General features: G+C 36.0%; 1 protein-coding gene across 2 annotated transcripts in view; it reads left to right on the top strand.

Moving 5' to 3' along the window:
* NUDCD1 (NudC domain containing 1) overlaps nucleotides 1–22387 on the top strand; it is a 41788-nt gene extending 19401 nt beyond the window's left edge. The window contains exons 4-11 of one of the 2 annotated variants that reach the window (XM_074145257.1): nucleotides 691–878; nucleotides 1083–1085; nucleotides 4744–4922; nucleotides 6510–6717; nucleotides 10882–11026; nucleotides 13224–13349; nucleotides 15679–15838; nucleotides 19334–22387. In XM_074145257.1, the coding sequence (XP_074001358.1) occupies nucleotides 691–878; nucleotides 1083–1085; nucleotides 4744–4922; nucleotides 6510–6717; nucleotides 10882–11026; nucleotides 13224–13349; nucleotides 15679–15838; nucleotides 19334–19626 (1302 nt within the window). In that variant the 3' untranslated portion in view covers nucleotides 19627–22387. Of the gene's footprint in view, nucleotides 1–690; nucleotides 879–1082; nucleotides 1086–4733; nucleotides 4923–6509; nucleotides 6718–10881; nucleotides 11027–13223; nucleotides 13350–15678; nucleotides 15839–19333 lie in introns of both variants that reach the window. The other variant, XM_074145256.1, reaches the window with a different exon arrangement.
* Nucleotides 22388–26010: the final 3623 nt, after the last annotated feature.

The raw sequence follows: 26010 nt of genomic DNA, 5'->3' as shown, positions 1-26010 counted from the left end.
TCTTGCATCTATTTTCTTTATTAGAGGGCAGTTTCCTAAGCAGTCAAGGAGTTTTTCATATTGGCGGGAACTCAGGTGTATGTACTGAAGTGGAAGGTTTCAGCACGATGGATTGGCTCCTTCCCCTGCATCTTTTGAGAGCTCAGTAAATAGGAAATTGGTCGTCCTTTTCTTTAGATGGTTGGTTCTGTGTGAGAATGCTGATACATAAATAAGTTGCACTGCAGTTGTCGATGTAACAAAAACATGAGATTCAAATGTTGAGGTTCACCTCAATTTAAATTCACTTTTTGAGTATTTAGAGCACCCAGCGGATTACAGTTTACCCAGTTGATATGCTGTGTTTATGGATCCTGTTCTGTTCATCAGTTGTTGTACATCTACTTACTGTAGTAGTAAACCGCCATAATGCAGACTGTTTTATGGATCTTTGTGCTTTGTGTAATGGGCCCTTACAATGATTTTATAATATAAACAATAATAATTAAAAGAGTTTCAGAACAGTGGCTTGATAGCCAAGGAAGGAGGAACCAGAAATGTATGACATTCATGGATTGTTATTGGCAGAGAGGTTTCTAGGAAGCGAATTTTAACTGATTTGACATTCACTGAAGCTTTTTACTGCTTTCTGAGAAAGAGTAAGGCTTCTGTTTTAACTGACTGACTTTTTACTACAATTTTGTTTTCTAGATTGTGTTTAATGAAGAACTAGGAAGTCCATTTATTATAGCACACAGTGTTTCATTTGTAAAATCTGATGTGCATTCAGTAGCTGTGCTGCTGCTTAGGGTAGAAAAAGATGAATTGGACACAAAAGGAAGTGGATTTCATATTACCTTGGAATGGGTTACAATTGCAGAGATAAGCAAAGAGGGTAAGTGTTTTACATTTATATTACTGGTGAGTAATGTTAAAAAAAAAAATATGCCTTTATTCTTTGTTTTAGAAGTTGATTGTTGCTCAGGTTCTGATAGTTCCCCAAAACTTCAGCTTGACTTTTACATAGGTAATTTTTCCTTACATTTTGAGGTGAAGTTACTGGTTGTAGACCTAAATTCTAAGAAACATTTGGAAGCCAGGAGGAAGTAAAGTTTTATATGTGTTTAGTTCATGTAATTAGAAAACAAGATAGAACTTTACTTTGTGACGTTATGAAATGCAATTCCTGTTTAGCTTGATCTTGTAAAATCAAGGTTGTACACAATTATTTCTAAATAATGTCTATTGTACTTTCAAAATATTATACAGCTGGATATGGTTTTTTGTTTGGTTATGTTTTTGGGGGTTTGTTGGTTTTTTAGCCTCCAATTAACACTTTTGTGGGATTGGAATTAGTATGTGATAAAGATAAGAACTGTAGCATAAAAAATAAATACTGCATATTCTAGGTTTTCCTACAATAAGAATATGAAGTTATTCAGTTAATTTTAGACCAGCATATTAAAAGCTTATTAGTTAATGTATTAATACCTACTAATTAATGTATTATTCTAATAAAGTTTAGCAAAGGGTAATTTATCTGTTTGATATGACCATGTATACTTACTTTAAATATCATGATTTGCATAAAGGATACAAGATCCCATGCTTCAGCGTCTGATTTAAAGATGTGTGGATTAAATTCACTTACCTTTTTGGCAAGACTGTGGTACAGTCTTCTTCATTATATTCCAAAAAGTATAAGTTTAATACTGATAGAAACAAGATCTTTAACTACTTGAACCAAAGCAGTTGATTGCATACTGCAATGTTACTATTCAAACGTTCCTCAGTCCTCCTACATATATAGTATGGAGACTGGACTAGACTAGACTATTTCAGTTGGAAAGACCTACAAGGATCATCTAGTCCAACTACCTGACCACTTCGGGGCTGACCAAAAGTTAAAGCATGTTAATAAGGGCATTGTCCAAATGCCTCTTAAACACTGACAGGCTTGGGGTATTGACCACCTCTCTAGGAAGCCTATTCCAGTGTTTGACCACCCACTCAGTAAAGAAATGCTTCCTAATGTCCAGTCTGAACCTCCCCTGGTGCAGCTTTGACCAATTCCCACTGCCCTATCACTGGATACCAGGGAGGAGAGATCAGCAGCTTCCCTCTTCACTTGCCTTACTCAGGAAGCTGTAGAGAGCAAGAAGGTCGCCCCTCAGCCTCCTTTTCTCCAAACTAGACAAGCCCAAAGTCCATAGCCACTCTTCATAGGACATTCCTTCCAGCCCTTTCACCAGCTTTGTTGCCCTGAGTGGCTTTATTCCTGTTGTTTGCTCTTGGAACCTTGGGTGATGGAAATATCTCTGAGAGAGCCAGAAAGCCACCTGAGATTGCCTTATGCTTTTGTGGCCAGCTCAACAAGAGGAACAAAGAAGGTGACCATTGCTTAAAGAGAGCACTAGCACAAACTTTTATTATATTTTGTGATACTGTATATTTTCATAAATAAATTATTTTTACAGTGTGTTTTTTAGAACATAGGACAAATGTTCATGGAATGAAACTATTTCCATAAAATGGATTTTAAAATCTTTCCAAAAGTCTTGCCAGTTCTCCAGTATTTCCAAGGAACAGACAAAATTCTTGTAATTACAGCAGAGATGTAGATAACAGATTCAAAGCAGACTTCAATTATGAAGAGAGAAATAAGTTTTGATTTCTTTTAAATAAACATCTCACAAATCAGAGTGATGTATGAGCCAGTCTCAAAGATAAAAGCTGTTTTGAGGAATTACAGTACCTTACATACTCTTTCATCAGTAGGCAATTGCTGTGCTTAACTTTTCTTGACAATTCTTGACAACAATGCCTGTTGATGCAGTTTATCAAATCAGATTGTGGTAAAAATAAGTAGTTAATCAACAAGCCATTTCTCAAATTACCAAAATCTGTGCTTCATCAAAGCAAAGCCTTACAACATAGTTATGTCTCTTGAAACCACCAAGACTATGAGAGTCTCTGCCATGTCTAGTTGGCCACGCAAAGCAATCTCACCTACGGCTATTTTATTACCAAAGAACAGAAATAGAAGCATGAAAATAAATCTGTATGGAAGCAGTGGTTAGATCTGTTCACATCTTGTGTGGTACTTCAGAGGGTTGTGACAAAGGTGCACCCTTTTGAAGTTTGTTGTTTTCTTTGGTTAACTAATGTTTTAGGAATCCTCACTGTAAAAGCTTGAAATAAACCACCATGCTGCTTTATTAGACTCAGAAAATGTCACATGCTTAGCTTTCTTCTGACCTTCTTCACAAGAAAAAGCATGCAGTATAAATTTACCAAAAAGATCATAAAGGCTTACTTAAAAAATGTAAAAGTGTTGGTGATTGATTGAAAATGCTCCATAAAAGGTTTGGTCACACAATGGCAAGTTGTGAGGTTGTAGAGCCTTTTAAGAAGTGAGCAAATGCTGTAAGAGAGAGGTGCAAACAAATGCGTTTTTTTTTTAACATTGCACAGTTAAAGTCAGTCATTAAATAAGAGCTTGTTCAATGAGTGGCTAAATTCCCACTGCAACAAACACATGCTCTTTTTGGTCATGTGTCTAAGCTGAGGTAATTTTTTAATATTTTAAAGCAGGCTACCCTGCTTGGAGTCTTTTTTATTGTATAGATCTCTTACTCTGTCTCTAATTAGAATGGTTGAATCTCTTCATTTAATACTGCCCCGGCGCCCCAACCAAACTTTTTAGGAAAAAGAGGGGGACTTTAATTAACACCACTAAGTACCAGAATTAGGTTATAGTCTGGTTATTACTCTTTACTCCACTTCTTCCTTAGCAAACAAGATAACCAATTGAGAGGACTTAAATTGCACCTGTCTTATCCGTTATTATGGATAAACATCTACAACTTCAGTGTTTCTCTAAGCTTAACACTGAGGTCAAACAGGAACACGTTTTGGAGTACTAGAGTGGCATAGGTTATTTTTACCATCATACTAGTGTCTTGTCTAATATGTCTGCTGATGAGTTCCCAGATTCTTTCAAGTGCAATTGTAGTTACAAGTACAGTGATTTCTTTTAATAAAGAGTTGAAGCATAAATGTAAAAAACTAAACAATTCCTGAGAATAATTTTGATCACCTGTGAGAACTTTATCAAGTTGTTCATTTTTTGCTAAAAATCCATTTGTACAATGTGTTATTATTCAGAAGTTGATAAATTACTGAGGACTCTGTGGGCAGTAGGATTCTAATGGGAAAAGAAGAAACCTCGTTCTAGAACCTGTCACCTTACTGGTGTTTTCAGTCATCAGTACTCATGTGTTTGGGAGCACAGTAGAGAATAGCATGGTCCTTGACGCCAGTAGCTAACATTAGGGACCTCCCCTTTAAAGGGCAGTGTTTTACAGAAGCTGAGGAAGATGGGCATTTTTCATTATGAATAAAGTGTTACCACTGTCTTATTTCATTACTTTTCAAGCTTTTACAGCAGCTCAAAAAGTGTTTGGAAAACTTGTTCATACAGAGGCTGTGAGTGGTTTTGTGAATTGCTGGCCTGGCTGTGATCAACAAAGTCATCAAAAGAAAAAAGGGCAATGTTAGATTAATTTTAGGGTCTACATGTTTAACAAACTCATTGGAAAACAGAAGATAAATTTTGTTTTAAATTATGGTACTGTGATTTAACTGGTAGGATTGCTTAGTATTTTTAAGTGTAATGAGATTCTCATATAATAATTTGTCTTCTAGGAAAATATTATCACTAAGATTTTACTTTATTTTTTTTAATTTTATAGGTGATCATAGATATGAAATCTTTAAAAGGAGAGTTTTACAAGGAAAATCCGTCCCCCATTATGCAGCAATAGAGCCAAGTGGGGATGGTCTAATGATTGTTTCCTACAAACCATTCAAATTTACACAAGATGAAGACAACAATTTAGAAGAAGAAAATGATGATGCAAAAGCAACAAATGAGAAGAAAGGTAAGACTTATCTGGCAGATTATGATAGGCTGCTTTCTTGGTTAGGAAATAGCTTGTCAGTTTGGCATCTATTTGCAACCTCTAGCAATAAATGTTTGTCTCTCTATGTATCTTCCCGATTATTTTTTTTTTTTTAAGGAGAGATTGGCTTTTTGTTTGTTTGTTTTCACCCTGGGAAGTTTTGTTGTGCATAAACCTATATGAGAAGCTTTTTTTGATTTTTTTTTTCTCTCTTTTGTTTTTTTTTTTTTTTTTTTTTTTACTCTTTAAGAGAGAATTTTTCTTTTGCTAAACCTAACGTAGGCTATAATTTTAGTTGCTCGGTTATCTAAAATCACAGGCATAATAGATATCATATGATGAAATAATATGTGCCAGTAATAGAACTCTTATTTTTATAGGAGTTTACAACAATCGATAAAGAAATATTAAGATGTTTATGTTGCATATCAGTATTTTGTTTTTTAATTTGGTCTTTCATAGTCTCCTCTGTACATTTTTGACAACTTATGGGAAGGCTGTATTGAAGATGGGGGAGAGAGGAAGTCTAAGCTACTTTTTTGGTGTCACTCAGTTTTCTTATAAATTAAGATTTCTAATAACAGGTACAATCTGTCAAAGTATAGAATTTTGATGGTTGTCATTTCTCATATATTAGTAGTTTGTGGCAAGTATATTTGTAGCACCTGTGACTGATTCATCGCAAACAGGAAACTCATGGTAATGGGCAACAGGATAAGAATCCTTCCAGAGTCACTGTTGCTGACATGAATCTTAGATCACCTCATCTTGTATTGTGTTGTGACAACTTGAGAGCTTCCAAAGGGTCTATCCATACTTTACTTTTCCTCAAATATGAAGGTAACATGCAAGATTGCTTATTAGAAAACAAATGCGTCTGTATTTGTGTGTTCTGTGACCAACTGTGCACTACCCAGTCATGCCTTCCTTTTGTAGAAACACTTCTTGTAGCAGTTTAATAATCAAGATAGACATCAGTCAGATACTAGACGCAGGAGCAAAAGTCAAGCATTACCTCTGGGCAGGCAGCTTGATTTCATCTCCATCAACTGAGGCAGATGAAGACTACTTGGTCTTCTAAAGTCATTTCTGTTGAATAGCCAGTGTAGCTTCTGGCAAAATAGGTAAGAAAAAATGTCCACATCTCTGAACGACATATACTTCTGAGCACGCAGTAGCTTGTCAGTACCGCTGCACCTGATGTCTTTTCAACCAAATTATTAATAATTAATGTTTCAGTGTATTTAAGTATGTTTAGTTACTAATTTTGTAATGCAGCAATCAACTAAGAGTAATAGTTAATGTCCATTGTATAACTATCAACATATTTGAGTCTAGACGTGAAAATAAATTGCTTTCCTGATGAGGGACACAAATGAACTTGATTGCTAAAAAAAAATTTCCCCTTTTATAATCAGAATATATTTTATGTAAATTGTTTATTGTAAAAGTTAATTTACACTCTTCCGCAAACTTCTATTCCTTGTCTCCCAGCATTGCATGCTGTGGAATCAAGGACAGCATTCGTAATCTAGTTTGTATTTTTCTGCATGTTTCCAATTGTAGACCCTCTCTATTACTGGCAGCAGACTGAAGATGATGTGACAGTAACAGTTCAAATTTCTCAAGACATCACTAAGGATGATATAAAAGTATGCTTTTCCCCTGATAACATATGTGTTATACTGAAAGACCAGCCTCCTTTGATGGAAGGAAAACTCTATTCATCTGTGGACCACGAAAGCTGCACATGGATAATTAGAGAGAACAAAAGGTGTTGTATATAGTTTTTAGTTTTTCTATTGACAGGAATTGATTTCAAAGTGTATACCCTGTTTCTGACTTCTGACCCCTCTGGGAATGGACTCATTTAATGCTACACCCTGCATCCCTCCTTAAAAGAATCTCTCTCCTCTGCTGAAAATAGTCTCACAATGCTGTTTCTTTAGTTAATTGTGAAAGTAATCCCTTCCTCTTACAGAAACTTGCTTATAACATGACCAGCTGTGTTCTACAACTATGTAGAACAGCCTTTCCAAAATAATAAACTCTTATTTTGTTGACCTCCTCACACTATTTTCACATGCTTTGCCTGTGTTTATTGGCAGCCAGGGTTAATGTCCTGTTTTCATGCTGTCAGTTGCCTTTCTAAAACAATATTTGGTGATACAAGCTACTGGAGATAACTGATGCGTGGCTGTATGACTACCTGTCTGTATGACTACCTGGTTATTTTTATTCTCTTTGAGAATAATCTTGTCCATTCTTTTCTAGTTGATCAGAGTGGAAAAGTGAATAGGTAAACTGTTAAATGATTTTCATAAAGACAGTGTATCATAGTTATGAAACTTTGGTGGTAAATTCAATAAGTAAATTCAGTAATACTTTGAAGTACTAAAGAAGAACTTAATTTTTCCCAAATAGCCAGAAAAAAAAAGCAAGCATCAAAATGTTAAACAGAACTTTGTAACTGGAGTAAACTAAATTGGTTCAACAATTTTTGTTTTCACTAAATTTTGTAATTGATTAGCCGGAATTTACACTGTTGTTTGTGTTAATAATTTCTCTTCTAGTGCAGCTTTCCACAAACAGAAGCTTTTTTGATAATAACGTAACAGATATTCTTCAGGTTTGACTTAGAAATTCATTATTAGTATTTTCCTAATACATTGTACATTATGTACATGATACAAAATTAATCTGTGTGAGCTCAACATGCTGTAGACTTCAAACAGAAATGTTTGTGGTTTTATTTTAGAAGTAAGTCTTAGTTGCCTCTTTCTGAAATAAAAACATAAAAGAATGAAGGGGGGAGGGGAAGAATTCAGAGCTCCCTAAACCATAATCAAAGTTACTTCTTTTTTTTTTTTTTTTTTTTTTTTCATTTCAAAACCTGTTAGTTCTAGAATTTTAGTTCTGCAATAGAGAACTGCAACCTAATTTTGGACATCTAAGTTTACTTTCTACTTGGCCTCTATATCGTTAGTAGTGCCTCAGGAGGGCCATTCAGAACCCTAAACTGATCTCAGTGACAAGATGTGTTCAACCATTGGTTTAGAGGTTTTTGTGGGTGCAAATTGTCTGCAACATTTACATTTGCATCAAAAATGCTTCATACCTGGAAGGTGACATAAGTATGCAGATTTACTTCCACATATGTTTCTGCACGTGTAAAAGGGAGTGTGGTCCCTATATATTTGGAAATTTACCCTTCTGAGTTTTATGTTTGAGACTTGAAGCTAAAAGCTTGTGTTATAAGCCACTTTTTGTTGCAGTGAACAGGCACAGAACAGAGTTGGGGGGGAATGTGTTAGTTGTGTCCATTTTCCAAGGCATTTTGAAAGGTCTTCTGTTGTTCTCGGCTTGGCCTCTTGTTTTCTAATGCCAGTCGTTAATAACCAGTATAGTTTTACTTTGAAGAGGTAAATGCCAGATAACAATATTTGTTACTTGCATTACAGTCCTTTTTTCATTTCCATAAACTAAACTTACTAATGTAAAACTCTAACTTACTGACTTTTTTTACTTTTTGAGCTTTCTTTGGTTAACAGTCACCAAATGTTTGCTATGAGCAAAAATGTACAGGTATTTAAAGAAAATGCTGATATTCTAGTAGTGTAGAAGTGGTTCTTCCTGTGCGTCTGGCAATAAAATATGATTGTGGTGTAGTTAGGGGTTTCTTCTGAAGAAAAATTATCCCTTTGACTGTGCGTATTTCTTGGAAATCATGTTTTTGACTCCAGTAATTGAAGAGAGTGTATGCACTTCAGTTTTCTGTCTGAGTCCCAATTCAAGAAGTTATTTCACAAACATGAAGCTTACTGATACGAAAAAAAAACCTGTAACTTTTTGTGTAGTTTGGATCTGTCTTTGGGTCTCCATTAGACTTTTTTGGTTCACAGAGTTTCCTGCAGATTTTCTCCTGTAGAGTTTCCAATTTAGTTTCCTCTGAGAGGTTTTGAGATGCACAAATTTTAATCCTGTAAGCCTGAACCAGTGTGCAATAATTTGGGAGTATACAGATTTATTTCAATAGCACAGTAATGTTCCCAACCATAGCATTATGGAAAATATGACCATCTAAGGAGGGATTTTGAGAAGACTCAGTGAAAAATAGACTTTATATTTCTGACACCGTGAAGTCTGAGTTTCAAATAGAAAAAAGGGAAAAACAAGTTACTGCAGTTTCAAATTGCAACTTTTAAATACCTACATTTTCATCACCATTCCCCAAGTGTGGAAACTGGGGAGCAGAGTGTTACGCATTTGAGATACTGTATCTTACGGTAGTTTTGCCTGTTTCTTTCTATATATGGTAGTAGTTATTCTTGACGTTAGAATAGTTTAAAATACAAAATGACTGTGCAGTACTGACTTTTAGGTGCTTGGACAGGCTTGATGTCAATATTTTTCATTAATGCATTATTTGAACTTTTATGTGAAGTATATATACCTTGTATATATAAGTATATGTGAAGTATATACCTTGTGAGATTTGTTTATAATAAGAAAACTAACATGACTTTTCTGCAAGACATTCACAGTTAAAATTTTTGTCAAATTCTTTTGATAGTCATAAGGTTTAGTTTTAGGTAATCTTGCAAGGAGCAGGGAGTTGGAAGGGATCCATAAGGATCATCGAGTCCAACTTGAGGTATTCTATGATTCACCTTTGGTTTCCCTTATGAAAAATCTTGGCTTTATCTAAACTAAAGATAGTTATTCTCCAAAATAATTAAATAGAGGAACTAATATTTGTATATAGATTACTCTAATACTATATACTAAAATGTGACTTTTCAGTTCTTGACTATCAGCTATCACAGTGAAAAATAACTCGAGGGTTTTTTTGTTATCAAGTGAGCAACATTGCATGAATCTCAGGCTTCTCTTTTAATGAGAAATAGTAATTACACATTTCAATGTAATAAGTTACACTCAGTTATTAATATTGGTACTGCAGTGCCTCTTTAAATCTGTTGATTAAAAGTTTAAAACTTGCTCCAAAGATCTTCTGTAAAAGTATATTATTTCTAAAACTAATTGCTTCAGAAGCTGATTCAGAGTTCACCTATTAGTTATTGTTATGATGTAGTTAGTAACTTAGAAGGTTTTCCTGTTCAGTCAGGTGAAAGACTGTCATTGTAGACTCTGTAAGTATATCTAAAAGTGAATCTAAAAAAAGTATATCTAAAAGTATATCTAAAAAGTGAATTTAATAAAACTAGTTCTCATCTTGTCGTTATATCCATGTGTTGGTCTAATGCAGTAATTAAATGGAATTGCTGTGTTGGTGCACTGGGTTGTCCTTTGTTTCCTATTTATTTAGTTATTCCTAATAGTTATACCAGTTTCTCTTAAGTTTAGGTTTTGTTTTTTAAAGGTTACAGAAATTATGTCTCTTCTGAGATACGATATTTGGTATACAATGTAGACAATTAACTGTTGTAGTATTTCTAAGATCTATAAAACAGAATTTTTTTTTGTCCTGGATGTTATATAAAAGTAGTGCACAGTTAAGTAGCCCCAGTAAGTGCTACTTAAGTTTCAAATAAATCTCTGTAGTGAAATTCTGTCACTCTTTGAGTAGTTTTCATTACAGGTGATCTCCTATGGTATTTAAAATATTTTAATAAGACTGCTTCAGAAGAAACTGCATTTACATTGAAAACTCTGAGGACATTTACATGGATACATTGTCTTTGTTCTTAAGCTTTTAAAAATCACCTGTCCTTAGTCTGGTTTTCTTCAGAATATTTTCCGTTTGAGTAGGTTTTTTTATAAAATGAATGCTAATGGTTTCCTTTATGTGATTTTCATTATTAATTCAATTTGGAGAGGAAAAGTGCTCAGATCTACATTTAAAACTTTTTGACTAATCAGAGAAATGGATGCAGTGTTTTCATGCACTACTCTTTGTCTTCTATTTGCATTTTAGCTTGGAAATTTCTCTAATTAAGAAAAATGAGGGACCCCGGTGGCCAGAGCTAATAATTGGTGACACAAGAGGGGAATTCATTATGGACTCTTCCCAGTGCTCTGAAATAGCCGAAAGCCTGATGCATCTTACCTCTGAAGTAATGGTAAGGAATTGAAGATAAAACATTTAAAATTCTTGTATATTCTCATGTTGTCTTTTCTTGATATCCTAATTCGCACTTCATTGACATAGGTCATCAGTTCATTTACTATTCTGAATCCTAACTCCACATTCATTTTTAACTGAAACTGTTAACAAACTAACGGCACTAGAGTTGTGAATATACTTTGAAAAGTGACATCATCCTCATGGGTGACTGAATTTAGCTTACACGATAAGTGTCTGTGCACTAACAGAAGTCTGATTTAACGTTGGAAATACATTTTGTTCCCACCACTTACCAAGTGGCAGTTTGTTTTAAAGCAGTTGATTTAAATAATTTTGAAGGATGTCTGTTTTTTATCAGTAGGTTAGCAACACTTTTATACTGTCTTCCTAGGGATACTCTACTTGGCTTATATTGACTGTCAGTGTAAATGGCATTTTTAAAGGAAAATTTAGGAAAGCATAAGCATGACTCATGAACTGTCTGGCATTATTGTTATACGGGGATTCTACTTAAAACAAAATAAAATGTAATTTTTAACTGCTGTTTGCTTGATACTTCCCCTTTTGGTTTAATTAGAAAGTGGAGTCTCATCTAAAACTTGGGAAGTGTGACTCCCTATGGGTCTTGATATATTAGTTTTGGATTATTACTTTTTTATTATAAGGCTGAAAAGCGTTAAAAAATTCTATTTAGTGCCTCAATTGATTTCCGTTCTCTCCCCACCCCCCCAATTTGTGGGCAAGATATTGTAGTACATCTTTTAACCGCAGTTTTATTGGGAACTTCATATTTCTTTTCTTTTGTAACTCATGCTGAGCTTCAAATGATGATTTTGTTTGTTTGATTTCCTTTTCAGCTTATGTGCAATAATGATCATGTTAAAAAAAAAAATCTTTCCCTAGGTAACTGTTCATTTAAATAAATAGGTATTTTGTTATACTGCAAATTTAGCTGCATATGTATAATAAAGGCATGGGCTCTTTTTGGTCATCTCAGTTGATTATAATGATGTGTACCTGGAAGGTTTTTCTAAAAGCCACCCAATGAAGCAGTAAACAAAGGCCATCAAGAATGCTTGATAGAGGAGAGGTGAACCCCAAAGTCCAGCCTCTGAAGAGACAGATACCCTGTTTTAAGTCTTGTGCATTAGCCTGCAGTCTATGACACTTCGTTTTCCTTGTTTCTGTCATTTAAGGACATTTCTTTGCTACCTCTTTTAAAATATTGTGCTGATCTTCACTTGGTGGACTGAACCAAACTGAAGGTTCTTAATAATCAGCTGAAACGGATGAAGAAATGTGCACAGGAACTCAAGAACTCCCTGTCAGATGAATTGGGTCTTAGTGCCCTATGTAATCTTTCCTTACACGTTCTGTTTGGCCTCAACTTTCAGATTACATTAGTTGTCAAGATGGTGTCTTTTTTTTGTGTACAAGAAGCAACATCAATTCATGCTTAATGAGGAAGTGTGTATTTTTGCCTTCTATTTAATAAAGGTCCCTTTGTGTTATGATGAAGTTAGTTCTTTAAATGTATCACAAAGGTAATGTAGCTTGGTTGTTTTGAAAATTATCCAAGGTAGAGGTCAGTAGCAGAAGTAAGCTGTTTCTGTATGCAGTAGTGTTATATCTTGCTCTTGAATTACTAGTAAAAGTGATGGTTTTTCCTTTCTTTAACTTGTGGGATATCAAAAAATACATATGCTTTTTTCTTGTTTTGAGCTCATTGAAAAATAAGCATAACAGCATTATTCATTTTAAATAATTATTAGCAAAGCTAAAAGGAGACATATTTAGAGCTACTTACAAAATGAATTAATCCATTTTTTAATAGCATTTCTGATGGCAATCTGAAAGAATCTTACACTGATACAAATTTAGTAAACCTGCATAGGTTTTCAGGATTGTATGCTTGTGCTACTGACAGAAGGGAATTTATTGTGTTTTAGTGGCTTACGTACTTTTCCTTAAACTGAAATTAATTTTGTTGTACCTACCACTTATGCTATCCTCCACAACAGAAATTATTCTGTTCACTTTGGGTAAGTGCTTAATAGTTTGATCTTTAAGTATGTAAGGATATGCAAATGATTCTTCCTCTTCTGATGAACTTTTTTTATTATGAAGTAGGATTTTCAGTACATTTTCAGTAGCTTGGATTTTCAGTGTAGTTCATTGTCTTTTTATTTCAGAATCCAAACCCTGAAAAGGAAAACCCACCCTGTAATGCACAAGAATTAGAAGAATGTGATGCTTTTCTTGAAGACAGTGCAAGCTTGTGCAGATTTGATGGTGATACCTTGAAAGTCACTCATGTAGTAAGTGCTGCGAATTACTACAGAAATATTTTTAAACATTTTTTTATGAAATGCAAGTTGAGTTCTATAATCAGAACAAAAATCTGTGCAAACTTCAAATGACATTAATTTCTTCCATAATGTAAAATCACAGTAGCAACAGAAATTATCAATGTGTGTTCTTCAATGTAATTTTAATGTAAAAAGAAGGCTCCTTTTATTCTGATTTAAAATATATATATACTTTCACAAGTGAGCCATTTGAAAAAGCAAAGTTATGTCAGAATTATGATACAAAAGGGATCTTTTTCAGTGGCGTAAAATTCTTCTAGATTCCTTAGCTTGCATTTTTCTCAGCAGCTTTTCAAACAGCCTAGTAGAAGGTTGATCCTTTTTACTAAGGAGCTGGAGCATAGGTCACTTAATGATACTTGTTTACCAGTCACACTGGAAATAACAGATTGTAAGCAAAATGCTTCAATAGGAGGCTTGATCTGGATTGTAAGCAACCTTGACTAACAGCAAGTTAGGACTTGATGTGGTCCATTAGCTAAAGTAGGAAATGAAATAGTCATATGGAAGCGTCACAGATTAAGTTGTCATCTTGGGTTTTTTGGGGGGTTTGGTTTTTTTTCAAGATGTCTCTACTAAGCTTGTAATAAACATTGGTGTTGCACCTCATCACTACTTTGTGTCACACAAAGTACATGGAGGATAACCTGTTTTGTACAGGAAATGTCATAGTTACAGAGTAAGATTTTGAATCGGTTCATAATTTCCCATTTCCTCAGAAAAGCTCTAGAAGAAGTCTTAAGTCTGTCTTACACGTCAGATCTTGGTCTGCTGGGTTTTTTTTTGAAAAAAATTATCTATTTCTTTTTTCCTTTGGCAGTACAGATACACATGTATATGTCTGTCTGTGTGTGTGTATATATATGTGCCTGTACATATATACATGCATCTGTGCTGCCAAAGAAAAAAAGATTAAAGGCTAGCATGCTCCACCAAGAAAGTAATCTGTTTTGTGGATGCAGTGTGATAGTTAATGTTTGTCAGGCAATAAAGTCAGTAATGGGTAGGAGGATGTTTTATAGCAGCTCAGTTCAAATGGATTTTAGCTGTTCAGTGGTGCGTGGTAAGAGAACAAGAGACAGCAGGCATACGTAGAAAGAAGAGGTTCAAACTGGAGGGAAGGAAAAACTTTTACACCATGACTGTACCGTGGATCAGGTTGCCTAGTAAGGTTGTGCAGCCTGTGTCCTTGAGGTTTTGGGACCAGACTGGATAAAGTTCTGAATAACTTAACCTAAACCACTGCTTCTTGCGCTGAAGGATAAGCAGTTTGTGCTCCAAAGACATTTCACAGACCAGGAGTAATATGATATTATGGGATCAGAAGAAGCAGATCTGATGTATACTGCTTTCTAGCAGGCAGCAAGACATTGTGGAGCAAGTTTAAACTTCACGGTGTTTGTAAAGAGCTCTTATAAATAGGTGGTGTAAAAGTAATCCAAAGGCTAATGTCCTTAGACCATAATGCTTTAAATAGAATTACTGTAGGTAGGGAATTTTCATGCATGTATAACCTGCTCTAGTTGACCCTGCTTTGAGTAGGGATGGTTGGACTAGAATATCTCCAGAAGTCCCTTCCAACCTCGACTATGTGATCTTGTGATATTAACTTCCTTTAGAAGGCTTCATATAGCAAACTCAAAAGATACGTTGTTTTCTTGTTTTCTTGCTATTGTTTTTTCAGGTAGCGGGATATTCCTGTCTTGTCTTTCATATGAAATTGGTCATTCCTGGTGAATAGAAGTGGTTATTGAATGTTTTTGGTGATCTAGACATATTTGATGAAGAGTCTGCTAATCTGAAATGTAGTAATGATTTGTATTGAGTAAATGAAAAATTGTTGACATTTCATAATTTTAGTATTCTAACTAATCCTTGTTCCGGTGCTTACCAGCTTTTACTGCAGAGAGACAGTATTTCCTTCCCTGTTGGCACTGCAGAAGACCAGACCTGATTACTTAGAATCTTTTCCTAACATCAGAAATTGTACGTTAGGATCCTTTATCCTAGAAAACGATTTCTACACAAAACACATATTCCCATTTGCTTGTGTAATGTTTTCATAAATATTATCCCAAGAAACTTAATTGAATCTGCTTGAAATGTATTAGCTATCTGGCGTGTATTGAGCTGTTGATCAGTGGGTTGCAGCGTTATGTATTCAAACATTTTGTCAACTAACAAACATTAAGCTGTTGATCATTTAACTTTGGCGATATGTGTGGCAGAATCTGCTATTTATGTTTTAGTCAGTATTTTGTATTTGTTTTGTTTCCAGATTAATCTTGGAAGCAATCAGTATCTTTTTTCAGTTGTTGTGGATCCCAGAGAAATGCCGTGCTTTTGCCTGAGGCATGACGTTGATGCTCTTCTCTGGCAGCCCCACTCTGACCAACCAGAGAACATGTGGGAACACATCGCAACATTTAATGCTTTAGGTAGGAAATTAACTTTTGTGTCACACTCCTCTATCTGACTCTTTTTTACCTGAATACTTTTAGTATGGCTTCTGTTGATATTTCACTTAATTAAATTTGAACTGAAAGGTACTATAATTCTCTTGATAGCAGCATGCTAGCTTAATTTTAGAAATACTGGAACACAATAAATAAAATGTTTATGCCTTGGGTAGAAAATAAGCCTTTTCAGACCATATACAGGACGCAAGCACAGCACTGCACAGTAAAAAGGAGAGTGCCTTGGATAAGTGAACTAGAGTTAAAGACTTAAAAGCACAATCAGCACCTTAACACTCACACAGAAATGGTCAGGGAAACACCTGCAGTTCATTCATGACATGTTTAGATACATATATATATATATACACACACTTACAGTAAGATATTTTAAATAAGTGACCTTTAGAATTTTCCTCTCATTGTCCCACCGGACAAGTCTGAAGAATTGGAAATGTTTGTTCTGTTTCTTCTGTTAGAAGAGCTAGGAGCTCCTATATATAAGAGCTAGGATGATGTACCAGCTAAGTGATGTTGGTACATAGTAGATTCAAAAGAAGCTAAAAGATATGCTTCACATATCCTCATTTAAACTATGGAACTCTTCTGCTGCAAAACTTCATGGACATAGAAAGTTTTCATGAATTTGAAAAAAAAAAATTAAGTAAAAAAAAATCATTGTGATAGGAAAAATCAATCAAGAACCTGTGTCAGCTCTGCCTCAATAAGCCCCTGACTGTTCTGAAATTACAGACTGCCAGAAAAGTAGAAAATGTGATTGTGAAGAATAGTTAGTTATTGCTGTATTCTTGTACTCAGGACTAAGAATTTGGTTTTAGTCACAAGCTCAGAAGCAGAAAGTACTTTGAAAAATATGGATGCAAGGGTAAGAATTGCTGTATCGGATCCGATAGGATGGTCCACATAGCCTGGTTTTGCACCTATGAAGTAAGAAACAGATAAATCAATTTTCATTAAAATTAATCTGGTCCAGAATTTACTTCTGCTGTGACAACTCTAGTCCTCATGTTCCGTAGGTGTTCTCTAGACCCACTCCTTCAATAATGCCAGGAGTGTTAGAATTTATTCCCTCCCTCCAGCCCCTAAATAGAGTTGTTTGACCACACCACTCTGGCTTCAAAATGAAAGGGAAGATGTTAGCTGTTTTATAGAGCTCATGTAGGTTACCATAACACATAATTGGTTTTATTCTGAGTTTTTGCAATTTATTTAGTTTTTAATATGAATGATTTTTTAATAGCCTGTTATTTTAACTTAAGATCAAATTAAAATGTAAGCATCTTAACAAAGTCCTCTAACAAAAGATATAAATTTCATAATTTGTTCTTTGTTTAGTCATTTCAAATTTCATTATGCTGGGGAAAATAGCAGATGACAAGGATTAAGATGTTTTTTCAGATTACTATTAGTTTCAGGTTTCTATGCTGACTTTGTAGTGCTGTTTTAAGAATGTGTTTCTATTGTTTTGAAAATAACAGGAAGGAAATTATGATACCTGAGCTTTTTGTACCTATGGTGATAAAAAACATTGTTACTCTACTCCTTTCTCTTTATTGTACTATCATTTTACAGTATTATATTGAAGTTTACACTTCTGTACTGATGTAATTCACGTTTATGTGCCAGAGATGATGTAAGTCATCAGCTTGTTTATCTACAGCCAAATTTAGAAGTACTTTGCAAGAGCTAGTAGTAAAAATCAGTATTTTCTAGATTAAAAGGCTGATTTTCCAGAACCTACAGTATTCATTATATTGACCAAAGCAATGGTAGTAGCCCTATTTCCTTCTTCCTCTGCTTGAACTTTTGGAATTAGTTTTTAACAAGCTATACAAAGGTTATGATTGAAAAATTAATATTTGTTCAGGTCTTGAACTGAAACTTAGGAAGGAACCAAAGGGAACCTGAAGAGACTAAATTTTTTATTCCATATATCTGGCCTAACAACTTTCTGTCGAAAAAAAGCAATTGGTCTTGAATAGTCCTTTTGCTGCTAACTTCTAATGGTTTGCTGCTGCTTGAAGGAGCAGTGTGTGATGTCGCCCATTCTTACCACAGTTCACTGAAGAAGCCTCTTTCGCTAACTATTCGTTAGTCTGGGTATGTTTTGCTGTATAAATCCCTTGCTCCTTACAGGGTTGTACCTGTAGGCCAGAAAGGTAAAGGACAGTGACATTTTTTAGATATATTTTTTTTTTTTAAATAAATAGCCTACAATTTTTCTTTCTGGGAAATCCTATTAAAGTACAAGTCCCCTGGCTTAAAGGCATCTATTACCTGCAAGCCTATGCATAAATCTTGCTTTTATTGTTAATGCCAGTGTTAAAATATATTAAATTAATGGAATTACATTTGGAAAGTTTTTGTGGCTATCCTAATATTTTCCAGTAGAACAATCATGTCAATTGATAGTCTGGCTATATATTTACTAATTGTTTTTTGGTGAAAATTGCCAAGCTGGATTTGAACAGAGATCATGTTTTGAGGACAGTAGCAAGCATTTGTAAATTTAGAAGCCTTGGGCCTGACACTTAAAAAAACCGACCAACCAACCAAAACGCCCTCAAGGCATGAAAATGCATTGATGAATTGTAATGGTACAGTTTTGGGTTAGCCCTGGTGGGCAGCTAAGCACCACACAGCTGCTTACTCTTCCCATTCCCATTCTCCCAGTGGGACAGGGAGAGAATAGGAAGAGCAATAGCAAGAAAGCTCCTGGGTTGAGATAGAGATAATTTAATAAAAGGAGTAAAGAGGAAGAAGAAATGAACGAAAAAATGCAAAAAACCAAGTGATGCAAAGGCATTCATTCACCACCTCCTGCAGGTAAACCGGTCAGTCTCTGAGCAATGGCTCCTTTCCCCAACCCCTCTTCCCCCCTCCTCTCTCTTTATTTCTCAGCATGTAATTATATGGCATGGAACATCTCTTTGGTCAGTTCGGTTCAGCTGTCCCTGTTGTGTGCACCCCCAATCTGCTGCCTGGGCTAGGGTGAGGGGGTGGAAGTTGGAAAAAGAGAAAGCCACGGCAATGTGCAAGGACTGCTCAGCAACAGCCAAAAAACTCATGTTGTATCAATGCTCTTTTAGTCACAAATTCATAACACAGCACCTTATGGTCTTCTGTGAAGAAAATTAACTCCGTCCCAGCCAGACCTTTTTACTTTGACCTCTACCCTATGATAATAAACTATACATATGTGTGCATCAAAAATACCAGTTAGGAAGATGTACAGAAGAATTGTATATTGGTATTAAGTTGGTTAATGCTTACCTCCAAAAACTATTGGCTTATTTAATGTATATGTCCTTCATATGTCCTTTAACGTATATGTCCTTCATTCTTTTTTTGTTACTAATTGCATATTATTTTTTAAGCTAAGCTTGATTTTGTTTTAGCCAGTTGAAGTGCTGTTGAAACCAATATATTACTTCTGCATCTTTTTGGGCTGTGCAGGTTATGTCCAAGCATCAAAACAAGACAAGAAGTTCATGGCTTGTGCTCCAGATTACTCCTACGCTGCTCTTTGCGAGTGCTTGCGACGAGTTTTCATCTACCGTCAGCCGACTCCTCTGTCCACAGTTCTCTACAACAGGAAGGAAGGGAGACAAGTAGGACAGGTTGCTAAGCAGCTGGTAACAACCCTGGAAGCCAGTGATCCTATCTTAGGCTTTCAAGCTACAAGCGAGAGATTATTTGTTCTCACAACAAAAACCTTGTTTTTAATAAAGGTAAACTCTGGAAATTAATTATTGAGTATATTCTGCTGTAGTTTGTGTTAACAGTTTGTTAAAGAACTGGCGAGGTAAATGATCTGAGTTCAGTACAATTTGCTGAAATTTAAAATGGAGATATTTTACAGGGGAATCAAATTTTTTCATTAGAATTTGTCTGTAAGATGGTGAGAAAGTTTTTCAACTTTGCTGTCACGGAGGTAAGCTTTTTCAGAGCTATGGTAAGACAGCTTTATGCTAACAGCTTTCTCAAAGCGATTGTCAGAGGCTGCTATTGCATAGGTGAATAGATTTATGCATCATTTTTTCCAAATGATTGTTTGCCATACTTTTGAGAATTTGCTTCTGTTTTTAAATGCTACTTTACCTATGAAAGTAGTAACAGATAAAGAAAATAAAGCCTTGAGTTACAAGCGAAGTAGTGTGTATCATAAAGAAAAAATTAATCCCAAATTCATATACTGTTAACCAAAAAAAGATATAATATTTCAATATTCAGTAGAGTGAAATGTGAACGGAATGAGTGGAGTGTTATGTTTCCTATACAGGTCATTAAAGTGGAATAATTTCATTGTATAGGCAGATTTTAGAGAGTTGATTTGGGGCTTACTCGTGCCTGCAGCGCATTTTAAGAGACACTAGGATAGCTTTTAGTAGCTTTTTCTTGAAGCAAAGTAAGGGTGAATGTATGGCTGGTGATTACATATGGAATGGTGTTAGTCAAGGTCTAGTTATACTCTCAGTTGTATCTTTTTCACTGGGCATTTGTACTTCTCAAGTGTTTAGTTTACAATTATTAGAGAATGGCTAACAGAAAAGCACCTGAATCGTGAGCTGAGGTGGGAGGCTCAGAAGCGCTGCTTCTGCCTCAGATACCACTGTAAATGCCATACTACTTGTTCACCGTTCTGTCCGTGACACGCAAGTCCAGACGTGGTAGTGTGCAATATAAGAGTACACGGGCCACGAGGATGCTTCTATTTAATGAACTGGCTTGGTCAATTTTGTTGAAAAGTTGTATCTGAAGATTTTTGTTTCTTATTTTAAATTGACATTGTCAATACAGTTAAACCAAAAAAGGGTCATTTGTGACCTCCAGAGCTCCAGTCTGGGTTGGTTTTTTTTCATAGTTTTGTCACAACTCCATAGCAAAGAATGCCTAATCAATGTACTGTGTACTGGCAGGAAAGCTGCTGTGATTTGTGGTACCAAAATGCTGAGACAGACACAAATTACTGGGACAGGCACAAATACAAGAAGTGACCTAATAGTTTGCATCTCTTCCAGTACTATTTCAGACCTCTGTAAGAGAGGAAAATAAGTGTTCCTTTCTTACGGACTAACAGTTGTTAGTTGTGATTGGTTTTGACCCTCCTCCAGATTCTCCAGAATCTCATTTGTATTGTTGAAATGATTAAATAATATAGTGAGAATTTAAGATGGAGACCAGCAGTTGTGGCTTGCAAAAAACCCTCCAAATTCAGTAGCTTTTCAAGAAACCTGATTTTCCTCGTCCTTACAGCAGTGTTACGTTGTATATCCAATATTGAAAAGTTTTTCCTTATACCTGGGTAAGTTAAAACAGACTTGATTTGCAAACCTTCCCTTTTTCTGTATTTCTTAAAACAGTTTTCAAAATGCTTTTTTAAAAGGCTCAATGAATGTATTACTGTTTCATGACTCTTTTGTATCTAAATTTTCATTGCTGGGCAATAATGTCAAACAAGGTGGTAAAATTCTTGGAGAGGTCCTTTAGAAAAGGTTTTATGTAATTGATTACTTTGCAGCATAAAGTAAGTGCTTTGAGATTTATATGATTATTATTAACCTGAGATTTAATCACTGGGAATGCAAAGTTAAGAACATGTGATGTTTGGGGAATGGAGGAATGAAGAGGGAGTGAAGGATTTGTGGGCAACGTGTTTTTGTCACCTCAGGTGTATTTCAGGAAACTTCAATACAGATGAAGTTTCAGCTGTTCTTTGTCAAATTGTCTTTGCTGTGGGTTAGATATCTGGAAACATACTTCTGCTGTTTCCTGCAACACAGGAAACGAAATCAAGTTAAATGGTTACCTCTTCAGAGCCTGTATTATGATGTGTAATGCCTAAAACTCACATTCTGCCCAAATGTCTGTTTCAAGGGAGTTCTTGTTTGCTCCTGGGAACAACTGAACGTGGGGAAGAGGTTCATCCCTTTTTCCATGTTACTCATCTGTTTGTAGTCGTGGTGTTCTCAGAAAGGATATGTCAGATGGTAATCTCTCTTTTATTTTGCTTTCTATGAGAGTTAAGGACATTGTATTATTCAAAAGATTTGTTGCCTTGAGGAACCTTGCATGCTGTTGCACAGCAAGCTACTACAACTAAGTGTCTGCAAGCCACGGGGAGGCATGCACTATCAGGATTTTCCATTTCTGTGTTCACTTAATTTTAAGGCTTTTTTGTTTAGTGTATTAATGTAGCCTTGTACAAGATATAGAATGTGGATATTTTAAAAGAGATGGTTTTCTGAGAACCATACTTCAGTTTTTCTAGGATTTTATTTCTTGAAATCTTATATTTTAAGACACAGTACTTCCTGAGAGGTCTCAATCACAATCTGTTTACAGAATTTCTGAGAAAATATTTGGCTATTACAGGCGTGCATTATTTATTTCTAATATTCTTATCCAGTGTTTTCCTTGGCTGCATATTTGGAATGTATCATGTATTACTCTACAAGTTTCAATAAATGGAAAAAATGTTAAATTTATTAATAAAGGGGTTTTTAAATTATTTTAAGGGATTTCTGTTCATTTCAAACCTGCATCCTTCCTATGCTACTGAAACAAAATAGAAGAATAGAAATAAATTCCTTAAAATAAGACTTATTATGTTAAGAAGCTTTCTGTTAGGGCAAAGAGCTGATAGGTGTCTGCACTGCAAGGTCACGTCTGTTGCCAACACATGCACTATTGCACTCCTCCTTCATTTCTGTCAAAACCCACGTACAGGGATCTTTTTCATGTCCCATATCTGCCAACATACAATTTACAAAGGTAGTTACTGGAGGGGGTTGATACATATCCATGTACGTTCTTGTCTAAAAGTGCATGTTGGGCTCATGTGAACCTCATGAGGTTCAACAAAGCCAAGTGCAGGGTCCTGAACTTGGATCAGGGCAACGCCCAGTATCAACACAGGCTGGGGGATGAAGGGATTGAGAGCAGCCCACCAAGAAGGACTTGGGGGTACGGGTGGATGAAAAGCTGGACATGAGCCAACAATATGCACTCACAGCCCAGAAAGTCAACCACATCCTGGGCTGCATCAAACGAAACGTGGCCAGCAGGCTGAGGGAGGTGATTCTGCCCCTTTGCTTTGGCGAGACCCCACCTGGAGTACTGCATCCAGCTGGGGAGTCTTCAGCAGAGGAAAGATATGGACCTGTTGGATCAGGTCCATCATGAAGATGATCAGAGGGCTGGAGCACCTCTTCTATGAGGACAGGCTGAGAGAGCTGGGGTTGTTCAGCCTGGAGAAGGCTCAGGGGAGACCTTATAGCAGCCTTCCAGTACTTCAAGGGGTTTACAGGAAAGATGGGGACAAACTTTTTAGCAGGGTCTGTTGCGATAGGACAAGGACAAACTAAAAGAGGGGAGATTTAGACTAGATATAAGGAAGAAATTTTTTACAAGGATGGTGAGATACTGGCACCGGTTTCCCAGAGAGGTGGTAGATGCCCCCTCCCTGGAAACATTCAAGGTGAGGTTGGACGGGGCTCTGAGCAACCTGATCTAGTTCAAGATGTCCCTGCTCATTGCAGGGGGTGTTGGACTAGATGACCTTTAAAGGTCCCTTCCAACTCAGTGTTCGATGATTCTATGATATTGCATCCTCTCATTCTGTGTCTTTGTTGTGTACAAGGCCTACATGATCTGGACAAACCCTTCTACGTGAAGAAGGAGAAATCTGCACATCCTTCCTCTTGCCCTACCTCAACCCGGGGGTGCTTTTTTTGCAGGAGAGTGCAGGAGAACAGAAAATTTGGTCTGTACGTGCTGTCCTGTGTCCAAATGCGGTTCTTCATTAGTGGAGCAAATCCTGTGAGAGTAACAGATAATATTGAAACTTATGTTTTATTTCAGTTTGCTGTGCTTTGTTTCAGTAATGCACATTATTACCACTATAACTTTGGAATTTCCTTGCCTTCTGTCAATTTGTATTTTCTATTCTCATTATGCAGATTAGATGAACTTGAAGCCTGCAGTCAATCACACATTAGCATGTAATAGCAATTTTTATTGCTGTCTGGTTCTGCCACTTAAAATACTTTAGATAGGTTGGGGTTTTTGTAGTTAAACTGTTAATACCCCAAACTTAGGTATCGCCACTTGCTAATGAATCATATTGTTATAATCACAGTGGCAATCATCAACTTCTGATTCTTATTTCAAGGTGTTACTCCTTCTGTGGGAGAGTAAAATGTGCATGGTCACCTCTCCGATAGTGGAGTCAGTGGTCCTTGTGTTGTTCCATCTCCTTGCTGGGTGGGTCAGATACACATCACTGAATTGAAGAAAGAACTTACTGCCCTTGTCGCAAAAGGACTGTGGCCTCATTTACCCAAATACAAGCCGCTTCAGGTCCTAACGACTGCCCTTTGACTGGTAGGGTTGATTTTACAAACTGCTGCTGCAGTTTGGTTTCGAATTTTGTGCAGCCAGTCCTACGTGCCGTTCATAACGGCTTTCTGGAAATCTGGGGATATTTGTTTCCCTGCCTCCCCAGGCAAGGCACCTGCATTTGTGCTATGGATAAAGATCAGCAAGGTCAAGAGAGAACTTGGCTGCAGTCTTTGAGGTAGAAAAACCAAATATCAACGAAGTCTTTTGGTCAAGACTATTGCAATAATTTCAAAATCAGGGCTTAGTACTATTTTGCTTGGAGAATTATCTGCTGAAGTTACTGTTTTCCTTAAAAAAAGGTGTAAGCTACTTCTGAAAAATTATTTTCTTTTAACAAAGGTGCTTACCATGATGTGGTAGCTGAGTATCAATTAAAATCTGATGATAGATACAAATAACAAGTTCAGATGCAGACCTGGAAAATACTTATCATAATCTTTATTGATCTAATGCTGTAGGCAAAATATCCTATATAAACCGCTCCAGTGTGGTTTTGCATTCTAATTAAATTGGTACTTGCAAGGAATTGTGAAGGACATTGCAAGAAACTCAAATTTAAAAAAATCAGTAATTTTGGAGTGTCACTTTCATTGTTCTATGATGAATATACATCATCCACTAGCTTTTGGTAATGCATTACTTGCATTCTGAGTGTGCAAGAGTTGGGTGGTTATACATTTGTATTTTCAGCTACATCTATATGTGCACACGTGTATGTATTCGTTCTGCCTAAAGCGTTGAGGAAGATGGGGTGGGTTCAGGAGAGGAGAACCTTTTGACGTTATTGACAGCAAAGTGTAGATTCCTCATTCACCTGAAGCTTTTTCAAAAATGCTGTGGCTTTCCATGAGTCTGCCTGTCGGGAAGCCGGCAGTCTGACCTCAAGCAGAGATATTCCATGTTTTAGCATACAGCAGATTTACACTTGGCAGTAAGTTCTTGAATTCTGAAGAAATCTTGATTGTTAATTCAAAGGTTCCTTGGAATGTGTATTATATTTTTGGTTTTCCTTTTTGCCACAAGTTTTCCTGTGCATGTTGTCCCACATCAAAATGCAAACGCCTGTAAGTGTGGCATAAGTGTGTTGTAATGTCATGAGAACTGCTGGACCTGAAAACGTCAGTTATGAGTCCTGTGGAGTTTTTCCTCTGCTGAGGATTAAATATATGGTATCTCAGTATTGCATTATAGCCAAACTTAAACAGCTCAGAGGCCAAGTATTGAGCAGATACCTCAACTTGGAAGAAATGATGCAGGAGTAATAAGCATTTATTTTTATCAAAACAAGTGAGGTTCAGTGGGAAAAGAAATAAGATCCACTGAATACTAATTCAGTCACTTTATCACTGAAATTGCTGCTGATTGGCTTTTAATGATTTTTCTTTTTGAAGCTCTTCATTCTCCCTGTTCTGTACGTCCCCTCCAATAAATACAGAGTACCTCATGCTTGCTTAAGGTTGAACAATTTATTGGAATTTCCTGAATAACTGAATTAGACTTGCACATGGGTTATCTAAAATATGAGCATGAGGTACAAGATGGATATGTTTAGCCATAAAGAGACCAGGACCCACAGGCTCCTGATTTGATGAAGAGCTGATGACCATCTAAACAGAAATAAAATCTGATGCTGTGAAGACATTTTCTTGAGTTGCAATGTCAGATTCTAGGAAGAGTAAAAGAATAGGAACCTGTGCAGAATGAGCTTGCTTAGGCAAGATAAAATATAC

This window comes from Numenius arquata, chromosome 3 (genome assembly GCF_964106895.1).
Source record: "Numenius arquata chromosome 3, bNumArq3.hap1.1, whole genome shotgun sequence".
Classification (NCBI taxonomy): Eukaryota; Metazoa; Chordata; class Aves; order Charadriiformes; family Scolopacidae; genus Numenius; species Numenius arquata.
The sequence above is the reverse complement of the archived record's forward strand: the minus strand, read 5'-3'. Positions and strand labels throughout refer to the sequence as shown.